The sequence below is a fragment of the Apostichopus japonicus genome, chromosome 15, assembly GCF_037975245.1.
Source record: "Apostichopus japonicus isolate 1M-3 chromosome 15, ASM3797524v1, whole genome shotgun sequence".
Taxonomy (NCBI): domain Eukaryota; kingdom Metazoa; phylum Echinodermata; class Holothuroidea; order Aspidochirotida; family Stichopodidae; genus Apostichopus; species Apostichopus japonicus.
Window position 1 is genome coordinate 7964170 of NC_092575.1, and position 14815 is coordinate 7978984.

A 14815-nucleotide genomic window follows, 5' to 3' on the forward strand; every position below is an offset into this window, starting at 1 on the left:
AGATGAAAAAATTTATATTCTCTTTAAATATGAATCAGTGAGCCGATGACCTTGGCAACGAGAACGAGATGAAAATACCGTACAAATACACGAGGAGAAGAGAGAATGTATCGAGTTGTTAGTTGATGTCTTCTTCTGCGGGCTTCTGCCTTCACACTCTGAGGATTGCAGTACGACGTAATCGCTGCAATCTCATCAAGTGTTTTCTGCTTAGCATCACGAATCATCTTCTTCTCCTCCTCCTCCTCCTCCTCATCTTATACGGTCACTACCCATGATGCCGAGTGCAAACAGAACCCAAGTATTTATATTCAAATTTATACAGCCTGTCCTAACAGATAATAAAGCAAAAACTGCAGCAGTTCTGCCGACCTGAAATTCAAGACCCCTTTGAGAGGGTTCATGGCTATCTGACTAAGAAACGAACCAAAAGGAGTTTGACGAAAATAAGGTTTCCAATTTCATTTTGAAAGATCATACGGCAAAGAATAAATGATAGGAAAGGAAAACGATGGAGAGGAACATTATTTCAAGCACACAAGTCTCGATGGCTAAAGAAAGTCATCCAACATCTAGTCACAATCAACAAATAGTTTAAGAAATCAAATACACCGTGAGTGGATTAGCCTAAACATTCCACCATTGATAACATGATCGGTCTTAACAGTAGATAATTATGCAGGAAGTTGAGTTAAACCACACAGTGCACTGCATGCACCATTAATTTGCTTACATGATTTCACTGAGGAATTAGAGGTGAAAAATATGATGCACTGCATGAGAAAGGATCTATATTATAATACTAATACGACCTGGGGCCAAGATCATATGATATGTAATATTTAAGCTCTATGAATTGATTTAAGGTTGCTACGGTGATAACTCTGGCGTCTATTGATTACCCGTTATAAGATCTATTTCATGCAAGTAAAACTTCCCACTTACTATGTGATCCCCTCATCCCATTCTATTCTCTTTCTCCTCCTATTCACTATCTACAATCACTGTCCTACCCTTCCCTCCCCCCCCCCCCCCCTCAACCAATGCCATACATTAAACATGTGGCTATTAAAATTATGCTCAACATTTTGAGGAATTTCCAATCCAAAAAAAAAAGTGGTTAACTACCACAAACATCCTTAATCCATCTCACATATACTGTACACAGTACACACCTGATACAGTATCTCACATACACATTACACACCCGATACAATACTTAAATTTCCCATTCCACAGTTAAGTCTCCTCCAAATGACAAACTTTCCATCCTTAAAAAAGTAAACCCAGTCTCTCCCTTCTATTCTTCATTTGAAAAAGCAAAAAACTGCAATCATGATTTTAATTACTAAACAGTTATCACAATGACAGCCATAATAATGTAGGCTAAATGAAGCCCCCCCCCCAATAGTTGATTAATATTCATCATTCATTAACACAGATACCACAATTCTCAAACAAACCACCATAGTTGACAGAGCAAGAAACCCTGCAGCAGTAAAAAAATATAGCTCAGTACCCCATTTAACTCGACCGTAAATTGAAAAAGCCGGTTCTTTTTCTACAAGCCGTTAATAACGCAGAACCGTATTCATGGGGAAAGTGTTGCTAAATTTGGACTCTCGTTTACCAGCAGGTTTTTCGTCCCCCATTCTTCCTTCTATCATATTTGTGGAGAGTTTCTTTGACAGTGAAATGCGTAATATTATAGTCTTATTGTTCCAGCTACATACAGTATTTAGCGATATATATACTGGACGCTTCCATCACTCTTTATCCATGCCACTGATTGTAATTATGGAATAGAGTAGTGAAAGGTCAATTTTGGGCTGTCATTGGGAGACATACCGATAGCATTGGCTGCAGCAGCAACAGCAGCAACAACGGGGCTAAAAGCTAATAGCACGCAAGACCTACTTATGGCAAACAAATATTAACACTGAGGCCTGACAGTGTACCACCAAATCAGCTACTGCCAACTACAAAGTAAAAGATGCTACAACCTTCTCAGCATGCTAGAGGCTATTTTTGTGATGTTAATGCATGCTATAATAGTGGCGCATGTATTAAAACTATAACTTATATATATATATATATATATATATATATGTATATATATATACTGTATATATATATATATTTATATATATATATATATATATATATATATATATATATATATATATATTTTTTATTACATTATGTTATGTAGATCTATATATATATATGCTTCTACTGTAATGACTACGGTGAAAGAAATATATGTCAAGGATAATCTATTTTTTAACCAAAAAAAATTATATGGCATAAAAAAGAAGAAGAAAAGGATGGTGCAAGGCCATGAAGAGAATGTTTATAATTCATAAGCATTTGAAGAGCTTTGGGGGTGTGATAATATCTTGTTAAGTGAGTCAACTTGTCAAGGAATGATGAGTGTAAGGCAATAGAACTAGGTTACATGTCTCTTTAAAGAAGACATCCCTTTTTACTTGCTGGATACTGAGTTTGTTTTAATTCAGGTTATTAATTATTAATAATTGACACTAGTAACAACACTGCATGGCCGAATCATATCAATACACATCGCATCGATTCCATTAGTCATCTACCTATATTGAGTTTTATAAATTTGCATTACATTAAGTAAAGTGTGGAAACCGAGGTAATGCAAAGAGATATATACCGATAAAGTCATTTCCAAGTCTTCTTCAGAGGCTGGTGGATGATCCAAACATCAGAGCCTCTCATTTTTACATATTTAAATATTTACATACATTTTAACAAAACTTCAAAATGGCGGTCTGCTATGTCAGAAAGCTAACACGGAAGAAAGAAATGAACCCATCCACATCTAATATCATTCCTAGCTGGAGTCTAATGGCTGATATTATAAACAAGTTTGGTGCAATAAAATGCATGGTTATTTCTGTAAAATGCATTTAACATCACATGAAGTGGTAATAACTATATGATGAATTTTGTAAAATTGTCACACTGAAAAACAACTGCAAGAATTTATATACTTATCTCCACTTAACAGCTCTTCCATTAACACAATTTCTTTGTGATCTATAGCAGATAGTACTTAAGGGATTATTTAAACAGACTATCCCAACCAACCATGTTCATATGACTCACTTCTATAAAGGTGTCATTTAAATCAATCGCCTCTTGATATCTGGAAGATTTACGGCACTATATCGCATGTTTCAGTAACATATATTTACTATTTAGGCTAATTACTATTTAGGCTAGTTACTGCCCTGAAGAAGTCATAGCTTGATGGGAACTTCCTTCTCAGAACTATCTAGTACTGTGCAATGTGTATGCAAATTATTGTTTATCCATTAAGGATTCTTCATTCACATGTATTCAGTTACGGTTTGCTTAAGGCATGGAGGTACAGTAACATAAAATGGAAGAATAATCAGGGTAAAAAAGCTTCTTCAGAGTAAAAAGTCTTCTGAAATAATTAATAAATTGATGTCATCTCATGTTTCTTGAAACCTGTGTGACTTAAATAGCTATGCATTATACATGGCAGTAAAGTATCTGCCATTGGTTGACACAGCTGGTCAGGCTTTGTACAGTAAAAGTTACCAAATTGTATGGAATTCAGAAAGTAAGAATGCTCTTATAGTGAGGAGGCAGGTAAGGTATACAGAATTGTAATGGAAAATATGAATTAAATTCAACCACCTCGTTAAATTAATAAACAAAAGGGCTCACACAACTTTAAAATCTCAGGACAAAAGTATTTTAATGCCTAAGACATTTTTGTTTGTCTAACATACTGTGCATAACAAAACTAAATGGCAATTGGACTGTATGGTCTCCTTGGCTGGTTTATAACTTGGTCAAATGTTCACTATCCTCATACACTCTACATTGTAACTTGGCACACAAACCAATTAACTGTTTAGCAACCTCTACCCCTTTAACCTACATCACTGATGGAATTTTCTGAAGTCAGTTAAGGACAGTCTTCCTTCAAGAAGATAAGTAGTAATGGCTACTTCTGCTCTACACATACAATTAACTACAGGGTAAACGGATAGGATGTCTATGTAATTGAGTACAACTGTCAGATAGGTTGGGTCATTGTTTATAAATATGCCATGTCCTGACCCACCATTTATCATCTTAAGTACTTCACTCTCTCCCTCCCATAATTAGAAGGGACATTTCTGGTTGTCTCTGATTCCCAGATTAACAAGCTTCCCTGGGTTGAGTGCTGACCAATATATCTATATTAATATAAAGTGGAGGACCTCTCATACTATTATTCAATGACTAGATGGTTACAGCTGCAACTTCAATGATAAACCAAAGTGACTGCCACTAAAGGTCACATCATGGAATCTTTCAAGTTATCAGCAGCAAGATCCTGCTTTGTTTTAGAAATTGTGCCAATTATTTTGACCAAAATTACCTTAAAAAAAAATGAGGAAGAGTAACTTCCTAAATATCAATGATGCAAGGAATTTAGTTACCAAAGGTTGGTTCAATATTCAAATTATTTATTATTATTTAACAGTACCATGCCATGCTTCTCGGGACCCTGCATCGAGTAATAGGCAGGGGCAGATAAATCCACAGGCCTGTCAACATTACATTCATACATAGCATTGTTGAGAGCATTTCTAGGTAACATCAAAGTTTGCCTTTTCTTTGGCAGTGATGGCATATAAAATTTAGGCCATAGCCCCAGACACTAAATCAAGGTCTGAATGTTTTCATGCAAGTCCTTAGTAACTACAAAATTGCTTCTTATATGATGCATTAAAAAAACAAAATGATCACTCTTGTGTGCTAAAAAAAACAAGAGCCCAAGGGCACTGTGGTTCCTTGCTTGGGGTATATGACAATACACATAATATTATCAAGCAAGATTGGGCTGAAAAAGTCCAAGTAATTGTGGTCCTACATGTTCCCATAAAGTAACCAACACTATAGCCAACACTTTTGTGATCACAAAATGTGATCGGATTTTTTATCAAAAGGCACTTTTGAGATCTAAATATGGCGTCGAAAATGTAAGAAATATAAGAGACCTACAAGCGTGTCAACAGATATGATAACAATGGTGACCTCAGATGACATGACCTTTAAGTTTCAAAATGTTCCACCACCCCATTCACAACTTGTCCCAAAATATCAACCATGCCACACCTTGGCATTGAGATTTAATTGCATTAAATGTCAAAAAATTAACTTTGAACTTGTATGTAACTTAAAACACAAAGATCACCCTGAGGTCAACATGTTGACATTTTTGATCGGTGAGACGTGAATATAGCATCAAACTATAAAAATTTCAAACATTTTTTCTTTGCCCATTTTCTACCCCCATAATACTATTTTTTTAACATTAGCTGACCTTTGGTGACCTTGGATCACATGACCGTTACGTTTGAAAATATTCCCCTATACCATTTGCAACTTGTCCAAAAAAATCAACCTTGTCACACCTTGGCACTGGAAGTTATTGCATTAAATGTGTGAAAATTAACTTTGACCTCAAATAACTTTGCACACGAAGGTCAAATGGGGGTCAACCCATTGACATTTATGATCACAAGGTACCTTTAACATCTGAAAATAGCATCCAAACTGTAAAAATCCCCAAAACACGAAAAGGTCACCAGAGGTCAAATTGAGGTCAAGGGTCACCCATATGCGGGTCGACAGTTGGATTTCATTGAAGCAACTCCCAACTCTAACGGACAATTTGTTCTCAAGTTATCGCAAAAATACTAGTTTTTTATCATTAATTGACCTTTGGTGACCTTGTATCACATAACCGTTAATTTTGAAAATATTCCCCTATACCATTTGCAACTACTCCAAAAATATCAACCTTGTCACACCTTGGAACTGGGAGTTATTGCATTAAATGTCTGAAAATTAACTTTGACCTCATATAACTTCGCACACGAAGGTCACACAGGGGTCAACCCATTGACATTTATGATCAGAAGTTACCTTTAACATCTGAAAATAGCATCGAAACTGTAAAAATCCACAAAACACTAAAAAGGTCACCAGAGGTCAAATTGAGGTCAAGGGTCACCAAGATGCGGGTCGACAATTGGATTACATTGAAGCAACTCCCAACCCTAACGGACAATTTGTTCTCAAGTTATCGCAAAAATACTAGTTTTTTATCATTAATTGACCTTTGGTGACCTCGGATCACATGACCGTTAAGTTTGAAAATGTTCCCCTATACCATTTGCAACTTGTCTCAAAATATCAACTGTGTAACACCTTGGCACTGGGAGTTTTTACACTAAATGTCTGAAAATTAACTTTGACCTCATATAACTTACCGTACAAAGGTCACCTTGGGTCAACTTATTGACATTTTTGATTGATGAGACCTAAATTAGAGAATCAAACTATAAAATTTCAAACATTTTTTTCTTTGCCCATTTTCTACCCCCAAAATACTAGTTTTTTGACATTAATTGACCTTTGGTGACCTCGGATCACATGACCGTTAAGTTTGAAAATATTCCCCTATACCATTTGCAACTTGTCCAAAAATATCAACCATGTCACACCTTGGAACTGGGAGTTATTGCATTAAATGTCTGAAAATTAACTTTGACCTTGTATAACTTCACACACGAAGGTCACACGGGTGTCAACCAATTGACATTTTTGATCGGAAGGTACCTTTGATATCCAAATCTAGCATCAAAACCAAACATTTTCTTTTTTGCTTGTTTCCTCCCAAAATAAGCACATTTTTTCTAATGTGACCTTTGACCTTTTGACCTTGGTTTCTGCTGTAGTTTAATCTCCTGATTCCAAAAAACAAAACGAAAAGTCTGTACAACCCTCCTAACTCCGACCGAAAAACTTTGACCCCATATAACTTCGCACATAAAGGTCACACGGGGTCAACCTATTGACATTTATGATCAGAAGGTACCTTTGACATCTGAAAATAGCATCGAAACTGTAAAAATCCCAAAAACACGAAAAGGTCACCAGAGGTCAAATTGAGGTCAAGGGTCACCAAGATGCGGGTCGACAATTGGATGCCATTGAGGCAACTCCCAACCCAAACGGACAATTCGTTCTCAAGTTATCGCAAAAATACTAGTTTTTTATCATTAATTGACCTTTGGTGACCTCGGATCACATGACCGTTAAGTTTGAAAATGTTCCCCTCACCAGTTCACAACTTGTCCCAAACTATCAACCTTGTCGCACATTGGCACTGGGAGTTATTGCAGTTTTAATATTTTTGGTTTTTGGACCATAACTGACCTTTGGTGACCTTTGTGAGCACCAAAAACAATAGGGCACACCTTCTCCATATGGCGGATCTATAGTCCAAGTTTGGCCTCAATCCAACATTCCCTTATTGAGATAGAGCGTACCCAAGCAAGTGTCACAGACGCACACACACACACACATACACACACACACACACACACATGCCAACCTGACTGCATAGGTTCCTTTTGCTAAAGCAAGGAACCAAAAAAGGTAACTGAAACTTTATTTTACTTTCCAGGCCAAACTCTTTTGTTAACATCATGTGTGCAAATGATGTGCTATAATTGTTATTACATTAATAGGCTCCAATATGATGTGTGCAAGAATAATTTATGCTTCTGATTTGAATTAAAATTCAGTTAATATTCTGCTGAAGTTAAAATTTTAATGAGAATATTGCTAGGCTCGGAGCTAACCCCCATGGTACAGGAGCCATACCGATCTGTATGCACTTTAAAGGCACCTTCCATTCAAAGGTAATATTTATTCCTGTTATGACTATTCTTCTAAACTCAAACATCCAAATTGTTTGTTAAGCAAAGAAATCTTTGACCTTTCGAGGGCCATCATTTTCTCCACTCAGTATCATCTGACCCCATTGGATTTGGTGTCTCAGCCTTATTTTGGGCGTTTCTTTCTCTGAACTTTAACTAAGGTAAACAACAGCGAACTTTAACTACGGTAAACAGCCGGATCAGTCGGAGTGGATTACGGCTATTAGAAGTATGTGTACACAAGTTAAATACAAATACCGCAATAAAAAGGAATATTAGAATGATCAATCATTCGCACAATGATTAAGGGAGTCCATGATAACGAGACGCAACAAAAACTTTTTTTAATTAAAACAGGTCCCACAACTCACATCAACATGGAAATATCAATATTTCAATTATTTTCATTTTCTGTAGCTATTCTATTCCTTAATTACTGTTCGAGTCTTTCCTCAACGAACATTTACTTTGTACCGCAAGGACAGGTTCGGTTAGCCAGCTGGCGTTTTAAGAACTGAATAAAGATTGTACATGATTAACAGCTAAAGAATAGAAAGACACAATGCATAAATTTGACAAATCTTAACCAATAATAAACCTGCAAACTTCATAATTTAATATTCAAGTCAGGAGAATATCGCCCGGGGGGGACTCTGAACTTTTTGAGATGATAAAATGTGCATTTGAACCATCTCGCTCTCTGACTAAATCTTACACGTAATACATGGCAAAAGTCCATACACATTCTACTGCAATGTGGGAGAAAAACAACTCAAGGTATTACTAAAGGTCTTTCCATCCACTTTCTCTACAGTCTAACTCCGAACATTATTCATGTTTGCCCCTAGCAATAGTTTCAGAGAACCGAAGACTCGCGACTACCCATGTGCACTTCACCTCTGCTCGGGTATTAGTGGCAGTAAAGGAAGACCAACTGTAGTTCCTATTAGGGGATCTCCCAGATGACATACCTCGGAACATGCCTTGGAACATACCCTTACAACTCACTGTCACACTCCATTCCACACTTGCAGTATGTTACCACGGTGACTGACATTAATGTCATGCAAATTGCTTCCCACCTTGCTTTATATATCTTTACAGAATGGGCAGAGTTATTTTGCCCTGAAAGACAAGGCGACGATCAACACTATACCATCGCACGAGACAGGGAGAACATATACACCCTTCAATCTTGATTGCCAATTCATAAACAGATGTGCTTATGAAATATTTATGCAATTTCCAATACAAAGTTATGACTTCTTTAAAGCCAGGCATTTTCCCTGGAGCAGAACCAATCGTACCCCCAGTTGGATTAGCATTTTGTCTAAATTTGCAACTTGGCCGACAACGGAACAAACTTCCACAGCAGTTGAAGCTCATAAAAATAAACACCATTTACCAAAGTTCAAAGTGTTATTTAGCTTTCGAAAATGGAACCCACCAATAGATATTTGATCAAGAGATGCAGAATTACAGAATTGTGGCATATGGGAGGGGGGGGGGGTCATATTGTCTGTAAGGAACAATTGGCAGGAACATGCAAATTGTGCCAGTGGTAAAGAAGTCTTGACTCTATTGTTTTATATAATAACAGAGTGACATTTTACTTAAAAACGTTTGTGATAAAATCATCCATTTAAGGCGATCTATTTTACGGTATGTATGTTGTATAGTGGCTGATCAATTCATAGTAGTTTCTTTGAAATTCCAAAACTTACTTGTTTGGATATTTACGAGCGATGAGCTTACCTGTCTCCCCACAGGAGGTGCTAAGGTTGTGGGGAGACAGGTAAGCGAGGAACGAAGTAAATTATACAAATCTATGTAATTTTGCTGTACTAGCTCAATGCAACTACTTATCAAACCGTACTTCCTAGTTAACGTTGTCGAAATCGAGTTACTAATATTTTAAATCCAGAACAAAAACACAATTCACAATGTGATAACATCATAATTAGACTCTGTTTCGTAAACAGTTGCCACCAGTTTGAGGTATTGTATACAGTTATTGCACTGTTTCTAACATTGTGATCTTGGTAGGGAAGGAAGGAACAACCCATTATTAAAACCATGAACAGCCTCCATTGGCTCTGGCGCTCATCTTTGGTATATCTGCACAATTTACAAGATGTTATACACTGTATCAATCAATGGTAGTACTCTAGGATAAAAGCAAGCTGCACAAAAAGGATCATACAGTCTACATTCTGGCATATTATATCATTTCAAGTAGCTTTTAGTTTTGATTGAAGTAAAATTTCCAATAATATCCTAAATTTAATACCACTAGCAACAAGGGACTTTATAAGTTTTGACTTGCAAAGATTTTATTACAAATAAGAACGGGAAAGTCAAAAAGTTTGAAACTTTCTTAAGAATGCATTTTGGTATTAAGAATATTAGTGGTTTGGGGGACATTTTTTGTTTTTGTTTTTTTTGTTTTAATAATTAATAACTATGAAATAAATATTCATTTGTTAAAAACCATGAGTATCTTAATTTAATTTCTCTCCTGTCTAATTTTGAGATATATACTCGGAAACGTTAGAGCCAACCAAACACAAACTGCTTCTTAATATTGATTGAAAGACTCGTATACTCTCTTTTAAAAGTATATATATCTCTCGGAAAACATGTCACTCCTCAACTTTATCAAATTTGAGCGAGTCACACATGTCTAAATCTTTTCTAAAAATGCTGACATAGCTTAGAATCGTAGAACCAACAGAAGAAGCTCCTAAAATAACCTTGAAGCCATCCAAACCATCCAAACCTTGGAGAACAGTGCAAAAAGACAGAAGAAGGAGAGGGAAAAAACAGATTGTAGCATTAACAGTTCAGAGAGTAGTGAGGAGAGAAATTGCTAACCAATGGGGGGAGAGGGCAATAACCAGAGTGAAGGTTATGTAGCCAAAACAACAAACCTTTTTTTATCTTTACTTATATTCTACACTACAGATTGGTGGATTGAAGGGAAAAGATACTTTTGTGGTTGACATACCAAAGAAATAGAAACCAAGCAAAGTTTGAAATGCGCTGCATTTGTATGTATGTATGTGACACAGTTTACTAAATTTAATTTTTTTTTTTACACACAAAGCCTTAGTCTAGGAATTTGAAAACTGACAACCATGGCATATTCTGAACAAAGGATAGAATCCATGCCCTTGTCATCATGATTGAAATTGAAAGATGGATATTTCTGAGATGTAGGGGTGAGATAGGGGGTGAGATAGGAGGTGAGGTAGGGGTGAGATAGAGGGTGGGAGGGAGAATTGGGCACAGAATTTTTTTTTGGCAAGGCAATTGATCCTTTTCTGGACTTTTAATGGAGATGATGGCAGCAAGTGGCTGATGCTAGGTTAAATGAGGTATAGTCTTTTTCATACCAAAAGGTTCAAGATGGAACTTGGGATGGGCTCAAGACTATCAACATGTCACACCCGTTGTCAACATTCCAATGACTTGATATTTCACTGGGATAGCAGACTGTACTACTTACTTGATCACAAACTAGCTGTGACCTCATCATTAAGTGGCGTACTACTGTTTCCCTTTAATTATTGTTGCCAGTTACATGTTGCCACTGACAAATAACCAATCATACCATCTTTATTAATTCTATTGCATCCCTCCCTCCCTCCCTCCTCCTACCCGGTGAGATGCGGCTATCAGCAGCTTATTAAATAGAATGACGTAATTAACAGTCCACAAGAAAGAACTCATCAATCCCACCCACTAAAAATCAATGTTATTGACAGAGATCCATAGAGTGGGTAAGTTAGCATACCTACCCGTTACTATTGTCCGTAATCTGTATCAAGTAGCAGTTAAAAACCATTCCAAACCATTTGACTAATGGACACAAGTGGCCCGAGTGCATCAGAGTTCCTCGATACAGCCTACCAGTGAGTTTTGTTAGCGACTTAAACCCTGTTTGCACTTGGAAAGGGTAGATTTACTCAGCATGTGGTTTGATGACATATTGAAGACCTACTATTGATAGCTGAGAATGCCATTCCAGTCAGCACGTAGTCCTATGATCTCTCGGAACAAATCAAACTGAACGTACAGCAAATGCGACACCACATACAACTGGTTGATGTAATAACGGAATGCCTGGACCATACAGTATATATGTACAAAGCCCATACTATATGGGCCAGTAGCAGCCTACAAAGCATAGAACTCAGCAATCAGTCATTCCATATTGCTATAACTAACAAGAACAACTTTCCTCGTCTCGCCAAAAATTTAATTAAAAAAATGTCCCCAGGGGGCAAGGGGAGGGGAGAGACCTCTTGATTTGCATGATTGTCATCTTCCAACGTTTACATTTTCCACAAGTTATACATTTTATACAAGTTTGCAGCATTTCATGGAATGATATACTAAACTGTCTCAAAAGTGCCAAAATCCAGCACATGTGATATATAAAGCACTAGAAGAAGAACATAACGACACTTACCTGTCCATACTTTGCAAAATATGCCTTAAGATCTTCTACCGTGGTCTGTTGTGATAATCCACCTATAAACATCTTCTTTGTGCGCGTAACAGGCTGGAAGGAGAAAGAAGAGGATGATGATCATTATATAGTGACGACTGAGTACGTACATACAACACAGAAGTGATAGTCTAAATAGGGTCCAAAAATAATAAAACTTACTGGTTTATATATTTACAAGTGACAAGCTTACCTGTCTCCTCACAACCTTAGCACCTCATTCTACCGTGTCTACAGTAGTATGCCCTGGTAATCTTTTAACACTGTGCACCTTCATCGACCTTTCTCCGGTCGTTGCCCTTCCTTCTCATTCTACCATCCAAAGTGTTTACACATACATTTTTGTAGTGGATTAAAATCTCTCGGAAATTGCCCAGAATATATTGGATTTTTACCTTCTTTACATCCTATTGGATTTCAGAACGTTTTACAGCCGTTTACAGCCTGATAAGTATCCTTTTCTTCTAAAGGGAGGGAGTTTGGGGCTGAGTACGTACATACAACACAGAAGTGGCACAGTCTAAACAGGGTCCAAAATTTGACATGCTAAAGAAGAGTAATTACAGAAAATACTATCTATATAGCAGACACCTGAAAATCTGTCCGTGTGTAATATAAAAAATGCTTCGTTAGAATTAGTCTGCCGGTTATCATGGACAATCAAAAATGGGGGTGGGGAAACGGATTCTAATAGCTTATTAACTACCATTATCTAAATTGAAGATACTTTATAAAAAATTTAAAAATTAAAACAAAATCTTTCGGTAGGGTGAAAGCAGTTAACGTGGGTGCATGATGTCCAAGATAGGGGGGGGGGGCGGAATGACGGTGTTAGCATTTAATCAGTACTGATACAATTAAATGGGAACAAACAGTATTTAAGATTATGGTCAAGTTCGATGACTAGATGGTTCTGTGACTAACCAGCACTATTTCAAATGTAGCATTTGAAGGAGGTGTAAGAGTTTGACCATTTTGGAGCTAATTTGAGGACAATTGGATATTTCGATGATCTGTACTTTATAGCTTATGTAAATGTCATTGTCAACTATCATTTACAGAGCTGCTGACCCACAGGACAATGCAAAGTTATACTTTACTATCATCACTATACCCCTTAAACATACTGTAATACAGCTGCAGAGAAAATTTACACCAAAGATGCAGGCAGACCTAAAATAACCTACGTCTATAATGCAAGGATACCAGGATAAAAACCAAAAACCATCACAGATGCTGCCGTGGCAGCCACACCCAAGAATAATAAAAAAAGTCTTTCCATTCTTCATTCTATTGACAAAAATTTCCAGACATACAAAGATGAAAGACAACAACATTAATGACTGGGACCATTTATACGGTCTGTAACCTGTAACTAAACTTAAAGACTGTCCATATTGCATTTATCTGGAATTTTAGTAAATATTCCATTGTCACTTACATTTCATTTACATATCAGCAACTTGCGATTGATGAAAGAGTTATCACTGTGATAGAATTTGTACTCAGCGATCCCTAATTAACGAGTAATTAAGCTTTTCTTAAAACTGACAATTTTGTTGGCCCAAACAATTATGCGTGCACACCATACATTTCTTATTCATATGTTAATACCGACCATCTCAATCACCTCCATCATGTGACATCAGCTTTTCCTTTACACGTAACAATAACTGCCAATCAAATCCACCAAAAAGAAGAAGAAGAAAGCTCTTAATAGACGTACATACAAACATTCATTACCTGTTTTGAAGCTTTTGTTAACATGAACGAGCTAGCTAGCCTAACGCGGGCTAATATCATAGGCATATTATTTGCAGCCTACACATACTTTACGATTAGTGTATTACTATTAAACGAGTAACGTCAGTTGATGCATTAGACTTTTGTAAAACGAAGCAATCATGGACAATGCAAGGCGTATAAATACAATAAATGATATACTGGACTTCCGCTTTAGTCCTAACGTGTTAGGCCTTAGATATAATCCACATTATATTCCCAAACATTTCGTTGTTCTACAAAGTTTAATTTAACGTGTTGTTCAAATTGACCAAGCAATGCATTTTCGGTAAACTAATGATGACTAACACCATTCTTTGTTTATATTGTAACTTTTGTTCAGTGAAAGTTTCATTTAACATTTTAAAGGGTTTAATTTCTAATTTGAAAGCAGGTAAGTGTTGCTAAAAATAAACAGATTTCCAACGCAATATGCAAGGTCATTTTATTTCGTTCGTATAGGACTATAATGCACTGTACTGAGTACACATATCGTTCGCACACTGATACATAATACAGGACGGTCAGTAATCCAGAAATTTCACAAGTATTGCAAAGTACTGAGGCAACCCAGCATGAGCTTTATGCATGAAATGAACAGTAATATAGAGAGAACGTTTATAGGCGTGGCTTTTATCGTTGGATAATTAGCCATCTTGCTGACAAAAAATGTTCATCCTTTTTGTTAACATTTGTAAGATTCTAGACATATTTTCCTGCAAAATATGTTTCG

The 14815-nt window shown here is 36.6% G+C and overlaps 1 protein-coding gene across 4 annotated transcripts in view; it reads right to left on the minus strand.

The window, feature by feature from the left end:
• LOC139980704 (RNA-binding protein Musashi homolog 2-like) overlaps positions 1-14815 on the minus strand; it is a 180012-nt gene that overhangs the window by 92950 nt on the left and 72247 nt on the right. For all 4 annotated transcript variants that reach the window (XM_071992556.1, XM_071992555.1, XM_071992558.1 and 1 more), the window contains exon 6: positions 12262-12354. In XM_071992556.1, coding sequence (XP_071848657.1) covers positions 12262-12354 — 93 coding nt within the window. The remainder of the gene's footprint in view (positions 1-12261; positions 12355-14815) is intronic.